This window comes from Oncorhynchus mykiss, chromosome 2 (genome assembly GCF_013265735.2).
Source record: "Oncorhynchus mykiss isolate Arlee chromosome 2, USDA_OmykA_1.1, whole genome shotgun sequence".
Taxonomy (NCBI): domain Eukaryota; kingdom Metazoa; phylum Chordata; class Actinopteri; order Salmoniformes; family Salmonidae; genus Oncorhynchus; species Oncorhynchus mykiss.
In genome coordinates, this window is record NC_048566.1 from 70,733,960 (window position 1) to 70,749,508 (window position 15,549).

The 15,549-nt window shown below is 41.7% G+C and overlaps 2 protein-coding genes across 6 annotated transcripts; one reads left to right on the plus strand and one right to left on the minus strand.

Annotated features, from left to right (window-relative positions):
* Positions 1 to 217: 217 nt before the first annotated feature.
* kmt5b (lysine methyltransferase 5B) lies at positions 218 to 7,676 on the minus strand. Of its 5 annotated transcripts, XM_021570540.2 has the most exons (12): positions 7,483 to 7,675; positions 7,319 to 7,370; positions 6,386 to 6,609; positions 5,661 to 5,935; positions 5,367 to 5,514; positions 4,985 to 5,150; positions 4,778 to 4,887; positions 4,501 to 4,667; positions 4,375 to 4,394; positions 4,143 to 4,279; positions 3,840 to 4,036; positions 218 to 3,124 (listed from the first exon to the last, which is right to left on the minus strand). In XM_021570540.2, exons 4-12 carry the CDS (start codon positions 5,791 to 5,793, stop codon positions 1,146 to 1,148), a joined length of 3,057 nt encoding a protein of 1,018 aa, XP_021426215.2. In that variant the 5' UTR covers positions 5,794 to 5,935; positions 6,386 to 6,609; positions 7,319 to 7,370; positions 7,483 to 7,675; the 3' UTR covers positions 218 to 1,145. The 5 variants fall into 5 exon arrangements, with proteins under 5 accessions (XP_021426215.2, XP_021426228.2, XP_036810669.1 ...); XM_021570553.2 differs by lacking the exon at positions 6,386 to 6,609 and having other exon boundaries at positions 5,661 to 5,846; positions 7,483 to 7,676; XM_036954774.1 differs by lacking the exon at positions 7,319 to 7,370 and having other exon boundaries at positions 5,661 to 5,846; positions 7,432 to 7,676.
* On the plus strand, positions 7,463 to 13,090 carry si:dkey-12e7.1 (uncharacterized protein LOC557553 homolog). The gene is given in 5 exon segments (XM_036954776.1): positions 7,463 to 7,525; positions 9,934 to 9,991; positions 11,893 to 12,092; positions 12,095 to 12,240; positions 12,242 to 13,090. Coding segments are annotated over 3 exon segments (1,110 nt in total). The 5' UTR covers positions 7,463 to 7,525; positions 9,934 to 9,991; positions 11,893 to 11,977.
* Positions 13,091 to 15,549: the final 2,459 nt, after the last annotated feature.

The window sequence follows — 15,549 nt, forward strand, 5'->3', positions numbered from 1 at the left end:
CGGTGGGAACCACACATGCAGAGATCATCCCTTCACAAACTCTGCGTCTCACAAAGACACAGCGGTTGGAATTCAAATCTCAAATTTGGACACATCAGACCAAAGGAAAGATTTCCACCGGTTCAATGTCCATTGCTCGTGTTTCTTGGTCCAAGCAAGTCTCATCTTCTTATTGGTGTTCTTTAGTAATGGTTTCTTTGCAGCAATTCGACCATGAAAGCCTGATTCATGCAGTCTCCTCTGAACAGTTGATGTTGAGATGTGTCTGTTACTTGAACTCTGTGAAGCATTTATTTGAGCCACTAAAAATAAAATAAAGAAAAACCCTGGAATGAGTAGGTGTGTCCAAACTTTTGACTGGTCCAGTATATAAAGAGCAATTTAAAAAGTTGAGACATGCACCACACCATTCACAATTCAGACACAGCAGACAGGTGAACTGATGATCAAATGGTGAACAAAATAACAAAGTGAAAAAAGTGTTTGAATATCTACACCACCTAAGCCAGACCAAGTAAGTTCTGAATTTGTGATTGCTAAATAAAGACTGAGAAATTATACAGTTCGAGAATTGAGTGAAATGAATAGAAAAATAAAAATGTGATCAAAAAATAAAATAAACATCCAAAATAACCACATCTACACAAACTAAAAAGTTAACAAAGAGAATCATTATGCAAGCACCAACACATTTTGATTAAGGAATGAGTGATTACAACGGGACTAAAACATCAGAGACCAGCTCCCAGGAATCACTGGGAGTCAAACATTTTCACATACCTCCAGCAAGAAACAAGAATTATGTTCCTTTCAAAAGCTCTCAAAACAATATATAAAATGCTTATTATTTTATATGCACTGTCATGTTGACAAAAGCACATTTTGTTTGCAGTGTGTTCCCAAAAGGGTCCATTCTTGCGATGTCAGTGGAGCAACATTTAGCATGTTTACCAACACAAACTAGAAAATGCTTTAAATATAATTAACAATTGTACAAAATAAAGCTGAAGATATAAAAATAATTGCCTAAAATGTACACATTCTACAATAACGAACCAAGTTCCACCATGTACAAAAATAGTTAACATTTTACAACAGCATGTGATTGTACTTTTATTGACTTAACAAATGAAGACCCATAGAGCTTATGGATTGACTGTTCGTGACTGATTTTCACGTCTCCTTGATGCGATATCAATATCTATAGAGTCTTTACCAACAATGAGCCGGAGGCGTTTTGTTGGTGGAAGTGGAATAAAATCGTCAAACTCTTCATGGTCAGATGCATCTTCATCCTCTTCTTCTGAAGAGGACGAGTCTTCCTCTGTGTCATCGTGCATTCCAAATGTTGCTACTGTGGGCCCAAAGACCTCCCCTGCCTCCCTCTCTACTATACCTGTGAAGGGCCCACTACCATGGCAATACTGGCTTAGCCTCCTGCTGTCCCACTCATGCTGCAGGTGAATCTTCAGTTTGGAAGAGCGAATGTGTTCCACAGGACTGAAGCCATGTTTGGAGGAGCGAATGTGTTCCACAGGACTGAGGCCATGTTTGGAGGAATGGATGTGTTCCACAGGACTGAAGCCATGTTTGGAGGAGCAGATGTGTTCCACAGGACTGAGGCCATGTTTGGAGGAGCGAATGTGTTCCACAGGACTGAAGCCATGTTTTGAGGAGTGAATGTGGTCCACAGGACTGAAGCCATGTTTGGAGGAATGGATGTGGTCCACAGGACTGAAGCCATGTTTGGAGGAGCAGATGTGTTCCACAGGACTGAGGCCATGTTTGGAGGAGCAGATGTGTTCCACAGGACTGAGGCCATGTTTGGAGGAATGGATGTGGTCCACAGGACTGAGGCCATGTTTGGAGGAGCAGATGTGTTCCACAGGACTGAGGCCATGTTTGGAGGAATGGATGTGGTCCACAGGACTGAAGCCATGTTTGGAGGAGCAGATGTGTTCCACAGGACTGAGGCCATGTTTGGAGGAGGGGATGTGTTCCACAGGACTGAGGCCATGTTTGGAGGAGCGGATGTGTTCCACAGGACCGAGGCCATGTTTGGAGGAATGGATGTGTTCCACAGGACTGAAAGTCCCATTACTCCATCTGGCTGCATAAGAGCTCCTTTTGGTCTTTGCACGGTGATGGCTCTTCCCAAATTTCATGCTGGTCTTTGTGGAGCTGGAGGACTTGACAGGGTCAGACTCAATCCTACTGCTGCCGCTGTCCCTTCGTCTCCGCAGGGTTAATTTGGGAATGCCTGAGCTGTTGTTGGCTAGGATCAGCTGGGAATCATAGCGCGTAATCTGCTGTTTCTTCTTCCCCTTGCCAAGGTGGAGAAGCTGGTCTCCCTTAGACAGATTGTCGTGAGTACTACAACAATCAGGCAGGCATTGCAACTCTTTCCTGCATTCAGCTATGTCTGGGGTACGGGCTGCATGGTGCAGGCCTGGAACCTCCTCCTGGAGAAGGGATGCTGGTCTGAAAGAGTGCTGCTCCTCCTGATTTATCATTTGCCTCTGTCTGGGACAGGTCTCACTTGGACACTTGATATCCAGGCTTGGGCTGATTATCCAGTGACCATCTGTGACATAATCTCTGAGGTCTGTAGGCTTGGTCTTACTAACCACACCACAGTTTGGTTCAAGTTTAATGTTGTCAGACCCCTGTGTGCCAACTGATGCTCTGGTTGAACTGCGAGTTCTGTGAGTGCAAGCTAAACCATCAGGGCACCTACTACCATCTTTCATTGAGTTCTGAATGTGTTCCTTCACAGTGTAGTGCACAAGACAACCCCTTGTTCCCACCACTTGCATGGGTCCTTGCTTATCCATCACACTCTTTCGCGAGACCCTGTTACTGACTAATTCTGTGGGGTCCTTAAGGCACAAACCCATAGCTTCCACCTCAATGGGGAACCTGTGAGCAGTTACCTGACACCTTCTTCCTAGCTTGTGTAAAGGCTTTACGGACTTTGAGTTTCGTCTCTCTTGCACGTTGGAGTTCTTTGAGTGTCTTTGATTGAATGATGAGGTAGGCATAGGCATTTTGGACAGAGTTTGCCTGCTTAGGGCTTGTGCGTCACTGAGCCTGGTCACACTGGAGCAGGCTGTCCTCCCTACTGCTAAGATGTGGACCGGAAAAATAAGAAATAACAGCAGAACAGTCATCAGAAAGTTGGACAATCATTACTAAACCTAATGACAATCATTGCAAAATTGCAATGTATTAGAATATTATTATGTAGCATGTTATAGTTCCTAATGCAAGTATGTGTGTCCAGTAAATCTTATAATTGACCAATAGCATCTATACATCCTAAACCCAGGGATTGACCCTAAGGTCTGAAAATCACTTGCCCATTGGGGAAGTCAGGACTCTGGAATATTTTTTAGTTGCCCGAAGATTATGATCACTTGCCTGAAAATGTAAATTAGCTTTTTACATGCAGAAATATAATATATAGCCTGCCTTTCTCCTATACATAGCGGAGGAACCAGAAAGATCACCATTAGAAATCATTGTATTTTGGTTATCAGTAACCATGTCCTGAATTTCCTGGGGCAACCACAAAGTAAACACAACTTGCCTAACTGCCATAAAAGCCAAAAATGGTCCATCTTCCACTTAAACAATGGGGAGAAACTAAAAGCTCAGTTTAAGGCCACTGGAATTCTTTGCATTTTGGTTGTTTTCAGTTTTATTGTTGAAATCACCTGCTCAATGGGGCAACCACAGAGGAGGCTCAACTTGCGTGACTGGTTCAGTTCACTCGCCCTAGCCTAGGCAATATGTCACCCTTAATGTCAATCCCTGCTCAACCTCAAAGGTGCACTTACATGAATGTGTGTCACGATTTTCCTGAGAGTCTGGATCCATATTAGAGCCGTCCAACTGACTGTCAGAGCATTTGCTGTCTTCTAATTTCTTAAGTCGATGGAGCCGTTTGTCTGTCTCTCTCAGGCCATACATGCTGTTGATAATAGGAGTGGCCGTAGACTGCCCAGTCTTCGGTTTGAAAGCACCAGCACTGCGTCTGAAGGGACCAGAAGATGTGAAATAGCAAAATCCTAGCCAATGTAGGACTCATTATTATACATATAAAGTAACTACAAGTTTGATATTAAATCAATAAATTATACCTTTCACAGGTGTAACATTCACAGAGTTCATTATTTTCCCCAAAGAAGCCATCTCCATAGTAACAGGAGATTTCTTCCCCAGGTTCAATATCCCTCAGAACCTTGACACATGCTGTATCTCGCCCAGTGGAAACAAACTGTAATAACACATACATAAACATTTGTTAGCCATTTGTACAATTCACTTCATTTTACACAATACTTTTGATTTGCAGGCATTGGTATTACTTGCCTTGCAATTTGGCCTGCAATCTGGAAAACAAACATATGTTTAGTCTTTTAATATAGGTATTTGAATTCTATCATAAGTGTGTTGAATGAGGCAGACAGTTATTGTCAAGTGCATGAGGATGTATACCATGGTTGATGAAGGCTGCAGGTCCCAGCCACAGTTGAGCACAGTTCTTGCGGGTGGAGTACATCACACTGAAGTCATTTTCACCATGTCGCAGTAAAATGCTTTCCTCATGGTGTGATAGCTCAGCAATGCAGCCCACCAGGTATTCCATCTTATCATTGGTTTTCCTTGGGAAAATATGAATGAGGGATATTTGAGAAAATGTAAAATGACTATATACACAGTGCAACATTTTCTTTAAACAAAATGTATCCTACTAAAATTATGATATCCTTACCACTCTTTTGTTGCTACAATTTTGGCTCCATTCTGCTCAGAGGAATAACGATTGCAGGGAAGTATTTCAAACCCACTGTTAGTTGCAAACATTCGTAGGTAAACAAAAACCTGCCAAAACACACACAAAATAATAGTTTCCACATATTTTTGTTTCGATTATGGTTCATGCTTTTTGCGCAACAACAGATATTTCTAGATAACTTACATGCTCTTTGAAGAGTTTGCCCTGAGCCTTCGTCTTGTGGTGAAAGTGGGGTCTTGACCAGTCCCCAGCAGTCAAGGCATGGAAGGCCTTCTCGAGGTTATCATGTTTTTTAAAGCACTCTAGCACCTCCTTCAAATGTCCTTGTCGGTCCTTGATGGGTCGAAACCTAAGCACACCATCAGTCCATTTTTAACCACCTTCCAAACCATTCTCAATACAAATGTTATGCAGCTGGTGCAGAGTCATAGCCTATCGTGATAGGCAAGTTTGTCTGAGGCATACGAGTAAACCGCCTCCCCAGATGTTGTGAAACTTTGGCTGCTGACTTATGCACAAGCTATTATGACAAATGTGGACAATTGTGAGCCAGAAAGAGACAAACCTGCTATTCATCTTATGGGTCTGGAAGCCGAGGTAGGGGTCCAGAATAAGACTTGTAGTCAAGTCATCATTCTCACAGAGTTCCTTTGGAGTCATACCTGACGACGGGGTATGACGTCTCTCTGCCTCAAGGGTAGAACTGATGACACCTGAGGTGAAAAACGTGAAAAATTAATGATTGAGCCCCCCCCAAAAAAAATTACAATTCAAAAAATCTGCCAATAGCCCAGTGTAATTTATTAATGAAGCTGAAAGGGGTCATTTATGGTGAGCATTGCCAGAGAACAGCACTTACGTTGACTACATCTCCTACTTCTTAAGGAGCCCTTGCTCTGACGCAGGGACCTGGCCGAGGTTATGGATCGATCACTGGAGAATCTGCTGCAATGCCGCCTGCCATTCAACACCATGTTCTTGGATTCCCCCATCTACCTCATTACGCCAGATCCAGCAGCATTTACCCTAGTCTGTGCTTGAAGATCTGCAGTGAGGATGAGGGGAGGTTAGGAGGCCAGGGTGGTTGAATCTTATCTTGATACTGACAGGGATCGAGAACTATGCATTCTGGACCTAGACAAAGAAACAAAATGGTTTGAGAGTAAAGACTTGAAGGCAATGAACTTCAAAGATCAAATAGGGGCTGCTTATGTTTCTGTCAAGTTAGAAATAGCTCTAAGGTATGCAATGACTGACATGACAAGGGGAAAACTGATGATGCACTTCCAAATGTCAAAGTTTCACCTTATATGTGTGTTTGTGTGTGTGTGTGTAGGGGGGGGGGGGGGTAGTTGAAATAGTAGGATGTACAAGTTGTAATTTCCCTCGTCATGTCAGTCATTGCATACCTTAGAGAACTAGTTATACCTTGTCAGAAATGACCTGATCGACTAGCCAGCTAACGATTTTTAGCTAGGTTTTAAGCCCATATATTTTGTTGTTATGTTGGAGTCACTCAAATATCTCATAAATACACATTACACATGGAGAAAGAAAATGTGCTTTAAGACGGCAAAAAATTACCTGCACTACATGACATGTGTAGAATTGCAGGGAATAAGCTTTAAACCTGCAACATTTGCTCTCCGCCAACAAGAGGGGTGTGAACAATCGGTCATGAACAGTGTTTATGCCCATAGAAATAGACGTGATGCGCACAAGGGGGGTGCGGGATGTTCCCCAATTCAGGAAGGGAGGCCTGAGTGAAAACGTATGGGAACCCCTGCTCCATACCATCAGTTGAAAACCTAAGACAAGTTTAAAATGTTATGGTCACATACGCAGGATACAGCAGCTTTAAACAGTACAGTGAAATGTTTAACTGTAAGCCCCTTGAGTTATCGATAGTTACTCCTGAAGGAGAAACTGCAAGCGCATCAACTAAGCAGAAAGTGGGGCCTAATAAAGATACGGAACAGATGGTAGCTAATGGTTTATCAAAGGCTGACACCTTGTGGTTGCATGTCAACTTTCATGAGTTTCCATATCATATTATTTCATCTGGTCTATTTATTAATTTCGTCTTTCTCGTCAGGTAACTTTACACCTGCACACATCGGGTCGTCCTAGCCAGTGTAACGTGGCACAACAATCAACTCAACTAGTTAACGCAATATCCCAGTCGAATTAAAAATCTAGGCTAACGTTAGCATGCTAACACCACATGCCTCAGGACTGATGCAGATGCTATGCGCGTTCTAGTTACCAAGTTAGCTGGGGCTTCATGCTGGCTACATGTAGTTATTAGTACTTACTCTGCTTTTGAAAATATATGCTTCCCACTTAGCTAACGTTAGCTATATACATGAAAGCTAGCGAATGCTAAAGCTTGGGCCAAGACATCACAACGAACAATGCCACAGCTAGCTAGCTAACGTTATTCCACCGAAACAAAGGCCATGAAATCTCCGTTAAAAAAAAGTGTCGCTGATGAGACACACTGTCCAAAATACTCACTTTGTTATTCCTGCGTTTGTACTACTATGTGATCCATCATGCACGACGAGATCTGAACAAATATAAATTGCTACCTTTAGTTAAAACGTCAATCAGAGGAAACAAACATTTACATTTCAAGATGGCGTTCAGGGGAAGATGGGAATAAAGATGTCTGGACATACAATTGGCAGTGTTTGATGTTACGGCAGTTTCATAGATTAATCCGTGAGTACATGAAGTTTAATAACTGTTGTATTAGCTAACTAAATTGTAAAACAAATAATAATAATAACACCACAGTAGCCGACGCTTTATAAATTGAAATAGCCTGCGCACTGCTTACTCAAACTTGAAACACATGAACATTTGAGAGAACCTTGGCGCGCGATTTGATGACGTTGTCAACAATAACACCGCATCACCGGTCACTGCTAGAATGGATACGATTTTGTAAAAGTGACGTAACAGTCCAGTTTGTGCCAATCGAGCTGCATCAGGTATAGTATTTTACTTGTCTACAAGAAGACAGTCTGAACCATTATAAACAGGAGACAAGGACCACATTTGTTGTAAACAAAAATGATAAACCGTCTGCACAGAAGGGTGACTTCGAATTTAATCAAGGAGCGATATGAATCTAGGTCGTTAGTAAACTAGATAGCAAACTCCGTTGACTAGTAACGTTAGTTAGATTTATTGTATTTATTTATTTCACCTTTATTTAACCAGGTAGGCAAGTTGAGAACAAGTTCTCATTTACAATTGCGACCTGGCCAAGATAAAGCAAAGCAGTTCGACACATACAACAGCACACATACAGTTACACATGGAGTAAAACAAACAGTCAATAATAATACAGTAGAAACAAGTCTATATACGATGTGAGCAAATGAGATAAGGGAGGTAAAGGCAAAAAAAGGCCATGGTGGCAAAGTAAATACAATATAGCAAGTAAAACACTGGAATGGTAGATTTGCAGTGGAAGAATGTGCAAAGTAGAAATAAAAATAATGGGGTGCAAAATAAATACATAAAATCAAATAAATACAGTACGGAAAGAGGTAGTTGTTTGGGCTAAATTATAGATGGGCTATGTACAGGTGCAGTAATCTGTGAGCTGCTCTGGCAGCTGGTCCTTAAAGCTAGTGAGGGAGATAAGTGTTTCCAGTTTCAGAGATTTTTGTAGTTCGTTCCAGTCATTGGCAGCAGAGAACTGGAAGGAGAGGTGGCCAAAGAAAGAATTGGTTTTAGGGGTGACCAGAGAGATATACCTGCTGGAGCGTGTGCTACAAGTGGGAGATGCTATGGTGACCAGCGAGCTGAGATAAGGGGGGACTTTACCTAGCAGGGTCTTGTAGATGAGATACCTAGTTAGCTGTAAGTAGAGAGACATGTGTGTTTATTAACATTAATTGATGTTAGATTATCCATCAAACTTGCATTGGGAACTAAAATATGTTCCCCATGACGGAACCCCCTTCCTGGTGGTCGGGAGGAAAACCTACGCCTGCCACCAGGGCGAGGATAAACATGCGAGTGATAAGAAGAGGGAAGCAGAAATGGTAAATTGGCTAATGTTTATAAAGGTGCACAATAAAGGTGATTATGATTGACTGATATTGGGAGGAGGCGATGTCGGTTAGGAAGGTTGAGTTTGAGAAGGGTATGTGTTAGAAAGGGAAAACAGAAGATAACCACAAGATGCAGGACTCCTTGTTCCCCCAATATCTAAGAAAACAGATGGATACAGGGCTCCTCTTTTATGTTGAGAGAATCATACTTGGTTTCAGTCTTGTAAGTTAAAGTAAGTAACTTGTAGCTAAGCCTTGGTCAAATAATCCTTGTCTGAGCATGAATGACCCATATGGGCAGAAGCCTATTTCCTGTTTCTGTCATGTAAGGCAGCTTGAGGTACAAGTAGCCTATACCCCCTGGACAGGACGCTAGTTCCCTAATTCATTAATGCTGAGAACCAAACAGAGAGGCATCAGGTCCATCCTTGCTGTCTCTACTTGATTGACTCTCAACTGGGATTCCATACCACTGACTCTATTACATGCACTGAGTCCCTGGCTTTTTGTACTCAGTTTTTATTTGCCATGGGGCCATGGTCAGCTTGTCTCATCTGGTGTACTGTACTGTCTTTATCTGATGTACCTAAGCATGCTCCCACTAACCCCCTTCTTTTGTCCTTTTCTACATCTAATAACTCCCGGAAGTGTCTGGACTGTGCCTACCTGAAGCCTACCTGGAATGTGGCTGAGGACCCTGGGCATGCCTACCCATAGCCCCTCCCCACACTCCCTAGCATGCTTGTACCTAAGCTAAATTCTGAGTATTCCATCTCACCCTCTTCCTCTCCTCTTCTGTCCTCTCCTCCCCTAAGCCCAGTCCTGGGCACAAACTATTTTATATTGAATTTATATTGAGCATGTTTTTTTGTCCAGGACTAGGTGTAATCTGAGTCTGGGAAACCAGTCCATACTCTAGACAATGAGATTATTCCAGAATACTATCAAAATAAAGATTGTTTTCTATGATTGTTCTATGGTACATTTCCATTCTACAATATGGCCTTTGACAAAGAAAACTCTCTCAAAATCCTATTGTATTTGTGGTATGGTTTGTCTCAGAACAGGAGGCCGGGGAGAAAAGCACAAAACCAAGAGGCTGAGAACAAGGTAAAACAAGGTAAGGATAATATATAAAAAATGAACTTCTGTGGGAGTTTACACACACACACACATCTAAATATACATAACACATCCAAACATACAAAACACCACTCTAAATATAGCAGATAAAACACATCTAGGACTACACACTAACCAATCAAACAAGGGTTAGGGTTGTATCAACCATTATCATAATACTTACACCTATGCAAAAATCTCCATAAGTGCAAAGGGGGTAGTTCTAACATATCCATCCTCACACAATTTGCTACTTAACAGGAGAGAGAAAGGCGAGAACATTTAGGGGAGAGGAGTGGTGAGTCAAAAGAGGGGAGGGAAGAGAAAAAGGAAGAGAATAGGGGTGGATAGGGTACGACTTTATATTAGGAGAGAGAGGGTTCCACTCTTTTAAAGACTTCCAGTTATTTGTCATTTTTAAAGGGGGGGGGGGAATGAAACTAAGCAGCCAATGACTTTATTCGCTTTTTTTCTATCTCGTGGAAGCAGGTAGCCTAGTGGTTAGAGCGTTGGGCCAGTAACCGAAAGGTTGCTGGATTGAATCCCTGAAATGACAAGGTAAAAATCTGTTGTTCCGCTATAATGCAGTTAACCTACTCTTCCCTGCTAGGTCAATCATTGTAATAATAATTTGTTCTTAACTGACTTGCCTAATTAAATTAAAAAGTCACATTGCTAACATTATACTTATTGCTATTCCATTACTTCAGTTCCATTGCTATAGTTTCTGTAGTCTGGTGGCCAGTTAGTATATGAAAATAAATAACTCGTAGAGCTGGGACACCACGTGGGTGCAATAATTGTGAAGAAAAACAGCACTACTCAGAAGCTCCATACACAAATCTCTAGCAGTTGTCCTCTTAAGTTCTACGAGGGCAATATTACTAGCTGATAGCGAAATTCGCGTTTGTATTTACATCATGTAATGCTCAGTAGAATGATATTTATTGCTGAATTGTAGCTAGCTTTTCCCCAGTGGTTCCGCTAGCCAGCAAGTGCGAATTGAAATCAAGTCCAGTCTGCTGTAGAACTCGACGCTGTGTGAGACGCAGTCTCGTTGTAGTGAACGGGACTATGACATAACTTTGACAAAATTGGTATCTCTTTTAGCCCTGACCCAACTCATCCACAGTTTTCCATCAGATAACTACTGTGTTTGACTGTTATCCAATTGGTCTTATAATTAGACATTTGATATCGGCACCCTATGTCATTTAATATTATTAACTAGCTACCAAGAAAAAACTACCAAGGTTGCTCTTTAACGTTAGCTAAGTCTCTTTTTGCATACCATTTCAAGCTGGCTAGCTAAGTTACATGATTAAATAACGCTAGTAAACATGCGGTACAAAACACCAGTTGTTAGCTAGCTATATAACGTTAGATTTCGAGGAGGTAAAAACTGATTTGTTCCATTCTTTCATTGCCACATTGATGACAACCTCAGGCATTTATGTTGGGTTTTTTTCTCAAGCTAGCTAGCTAACTTACTACTTTTATACAATCTCTCACTAGTCACTCTAAACAATGCCACTCTAAATAATGCCCCTTTAATCATGTCTACATATCTTACATTACTCATATCACATTTATATACCATCTAGTGCACCTTGGCTATGCCGCTCGGCCATCGCTCTTCAATATACTTACATGTACATATTCTCATTCACCCCTTTTAGATTTGTATGTATTAGGTAGTTGTTGGGGAATTGATAGATATAACTGCACTGTCGGAACTAGAAGCACAAGCATTTCGCTACACTTGCATTAACATCAGCTAACCATGTGGATGTGACAAATAAAATTTTATTTGAATTGTTAAGTTAAGACTAATGTTATAGTTACAATAGTTAGTATACTATAGATGATTGCTGACAAACATTTGATTCTCTTTCTTAGCTCTGAGAAGAACCAGACCAGAATCTTTTTTGCATAGCTAGCTATATCAGACTTGTGGGGATTTTGACCTCCACCAGTGAACACCATGTCCCCAAGGAAGAAGCTTGTTCCTGTCAGTAGAAGAATAATGGCCAAAGCAGGGGACGACTTCTTCCCTTTCAATCTTCTGCCGGTGGAATGCCAGCTCCCTGTGCTTTCCTTCCTGAGGTTGACAAGTGCAATTCTGCGCTTGTATGCTTCAGTTGGAGTTGCCTTGTGCGATCAGGGAAGCTTTGGAGAGTGGCAGACTTTTCTCACCATAGAGTGCTCAACCTTAGACAGGAAGGACTGCTGGTGTCCAACAGAGAGTTTTGAGCTTTGGAAGGCATGGTTTCACCACTACACCCACCACCTCATATCCTGTGGTGCAAGCCTACTCACCCTAAAAGCCAGCTTTGACCTGGGGGACCAATGCAACAAGTGGGGGGAGCTTCTCTCTGACCTTCTAAAAAATGTCCACTGCAGGGATCTCCGCCAACTGGAATTGAACTAGACATTCACACTACTGGAGCCACTGGACCTGCGGGTTGGCTCCATTTCCCACCACAACAACATTACCAAGATCACGATGGACCAGTTCACTAACTTTCAGGTACTACTGGGCAAACTGTCCCACAGCTGCCCTCGGATCACCTAGATGCGCCTGCACTTTGACTGGTCTGAGACATCAGTGTCACTCCTCACTCAGTTCCAGCACCTCCGTGTCCTTGAGCTCAAGTACTTTTGGGTCTTCAAAAGGATGAGCCCAAGCACTTTGTAGATCCTGACCAAGTCACTGCCTAACCTTAAGTCCCTGACATTGCATATCCTTGTGCCTCTCAGAAACCTTGACATATCTTACATGCTGGAGTCCATGTCTCTAGAGTTCCTGGATGTATCACCTAGTCGTGGTCTAGTCTTCTCCAGTCTTAATCTGCCAGCATTATGGGAGCTAAGGGCCAAAAATATTGCCCGTGGCATTACTTTACGTCAAACCAGGCTTAGGATACAGAGCAGGTGGCGTCTGTACCAGGTACTAAGAGAGGGGACCACCAAGCTACAGGCCCTCAACAATGAGCGACTGCTTCCTGATTGGAGAGGGCAGAGTTCCAAATAACTATCCTCTATCCTCCAGCAGTCCTGTTATTGCCTCCAACACCTGGACAGTTGACTCTGGTAAACGAAATGCTCAGGCTCCAATCCAATGTTAGCTGGAACATTTTAGCTCATTCCCTCACCATTCCATTGCACAAAATTATTGTGCATTTGATTTTTGATCCTTATTTAAAATCCTTATTTAACCTGTCTCCTCCCCTTCCATCTACATTGATTGAAGTGCATTTAACAAGTGACCTCAATAAGGGATCATGGCTTTCACTTGGATTCACCTGCTCATTCTATGTCAAGGAAGGAACCTTAATGTCCTTAATGTTTTGTATACTCTGTGTATTTTATTTCACCTTTATTTAACCAGGTAGGCTAGTTGAGAACAAGTTCTCATTTGCAACTGCGAACTGGCCAAGATAAAGCAAAGCAGTGTGACACAGACAACAACACAGAGTTACACATGGAGTAAACAATAAACAAGCCAATAACACAAACAAGTCAATGACACAGTAGAGAAAAGAACGTCTATATACAGTGTTGTGCAAAAGGCATGAGGAGGTAGGCAATAAATAGGCCATAGGAGCGAATAATTACAATTTAGCAGATTAACACTGGAGTGATAAATGAGCAGATGATGATGTGCATGTAGAGATACTGTGTGCAAAAGAGCAGAAAAGTAAATAAAATAAAAACAGTATTGGGATGAGGTAGGTAGATTGGGTGGGCTATTTACAGATGGACTATGTACAACTGCAGTGATCGGTTGGCTGCTCAGATAGTTGATGTTTAAAGTTGGTGAGGGAAATAAAAGTCTCCAACTTCAGCGATTTTAGCAATTTGTTCCAGTCACTGGCAGCAGAGAACTGGAAGGAAAGGTGGCCAAATTAAGTGTTGGCTTTGGGGATGATCAGTGAGATATACCTGCTGGAACGTGTGCTAAGGGTGGGTGTTGTTATCGTGACCAGTGAACTGAGATAAGGCGGAGCTTTACCTAGCATAGACTTATAGATGACCTTGAGCCAGTGGGTCTGACGACGAATATGTAGCGAGGGCCAGCTGACTAGAGCATACAGGTCGCAGTGGTGGGTGGTATAAGGTGATTTGGTAACAAAACAGAGGGCACTGTGATAGACTGCATCCAGTTTGCTGAGTAGAGTGTTGGAAGCTATTTTGTAGATGACATCGCCAAAGTCGAGGATCGGTAGGATAGTCAGTTTTACTAGGGTAAGTTTGGCGGTGTGAGTGAAGGAGGCTTTGTTGCGAAATAGAAAGCCAGATTTGACTTTGGATTGGAGATGTTTAATATGAGTCTGGAAGGAGAGATTCCAGTCTAGCCAGACACCTAGGTATTTATAGTAGTACACATATTCTAGGTCGGAACCGTCCAGGGTGGTGATGCTAGTCGGGCGGGCGGGTGCGGGCAGCAAACAGTTGAAATGCATGCATTTGGTTTTACTAGCGTTTAAGAGCAGTTGGAGGCCACGGAAGGAGTGTCGTATGGCATTGAAGCTTGTTTGAAAAAGCTAGCCTTTGCTTTCCTGACTGCGTGTATTGGTTCCTGACTTCCCTGAACAGTTATTTTTTTCAGCCTATTTACTGAGGGCTAATGACATTCCAACAAGTCATTGAATTGTATGCTGACATTTCCTTTTTACCATTGATTATATAAAACTCCTTTGCTGTGATTTTAGAATATGGATCCATTAAAGGACCCATGTACAGTTTTTGCTGCTCTATTGTTTGTAATTTAAGGGGGTGGAGGGAATATAATTTACCGTATGTGTGATTGCATATGTGCCTAGGGATATTTTACTTAAAGGAGGACCATTAACTAGTGTAGGGTTGGTTAGTTGAAAGTGAGCCTTTCCTGTCATGGGAAATAAAATACCTAATGGCAACGTTTCTCACAGCTTAACATAAGTCACCTTGTTCACAGTAAGACAACACTGAATAAGGGGGTGTCCAAATACAGTATTTTAACTTTTAAAATGCAGAATGCAAAGAATATATTAACGGTAAACTTGGGAACCTTTTCACTTTCTTTGTTTTATTCTATGCAATGATCATGAACTTGTTGTTCCAATTCTCCGAATCAAGCACATTAAACTTTCTACCATGACTAGATACAAATTAATTACTACTGGAAACCATTGTAAACACGTACCATAATGTCTGGAAAGGTATTATCATGCTTGGATTTATTTGGTCAGGTAAAGGAGGAAAACAATCTCAAGTATTGATACAAAGTAGTTTATATCAACAATATTCTAAATAGTCTAAGGGTTTACAAGCTTTCTTTGATTTGCTATAATAAAAACATCTACAGGTACTTCAATCTATAAACTTTATTTACAGTAGGCCTATGCGTCTATTTTTGTAGAATCTTGGTTTACCACGCAAATATATTTCCTACAGTGTAATTCTATTTGTCACAGACCCAATTTCCCATAATGTTTTGTTTTCTTCAATTTTTTTCTCTTGAGGTAAAGAATTTGTGGTGAAGGGGAGGGGTATATTCCAAATAATAATATG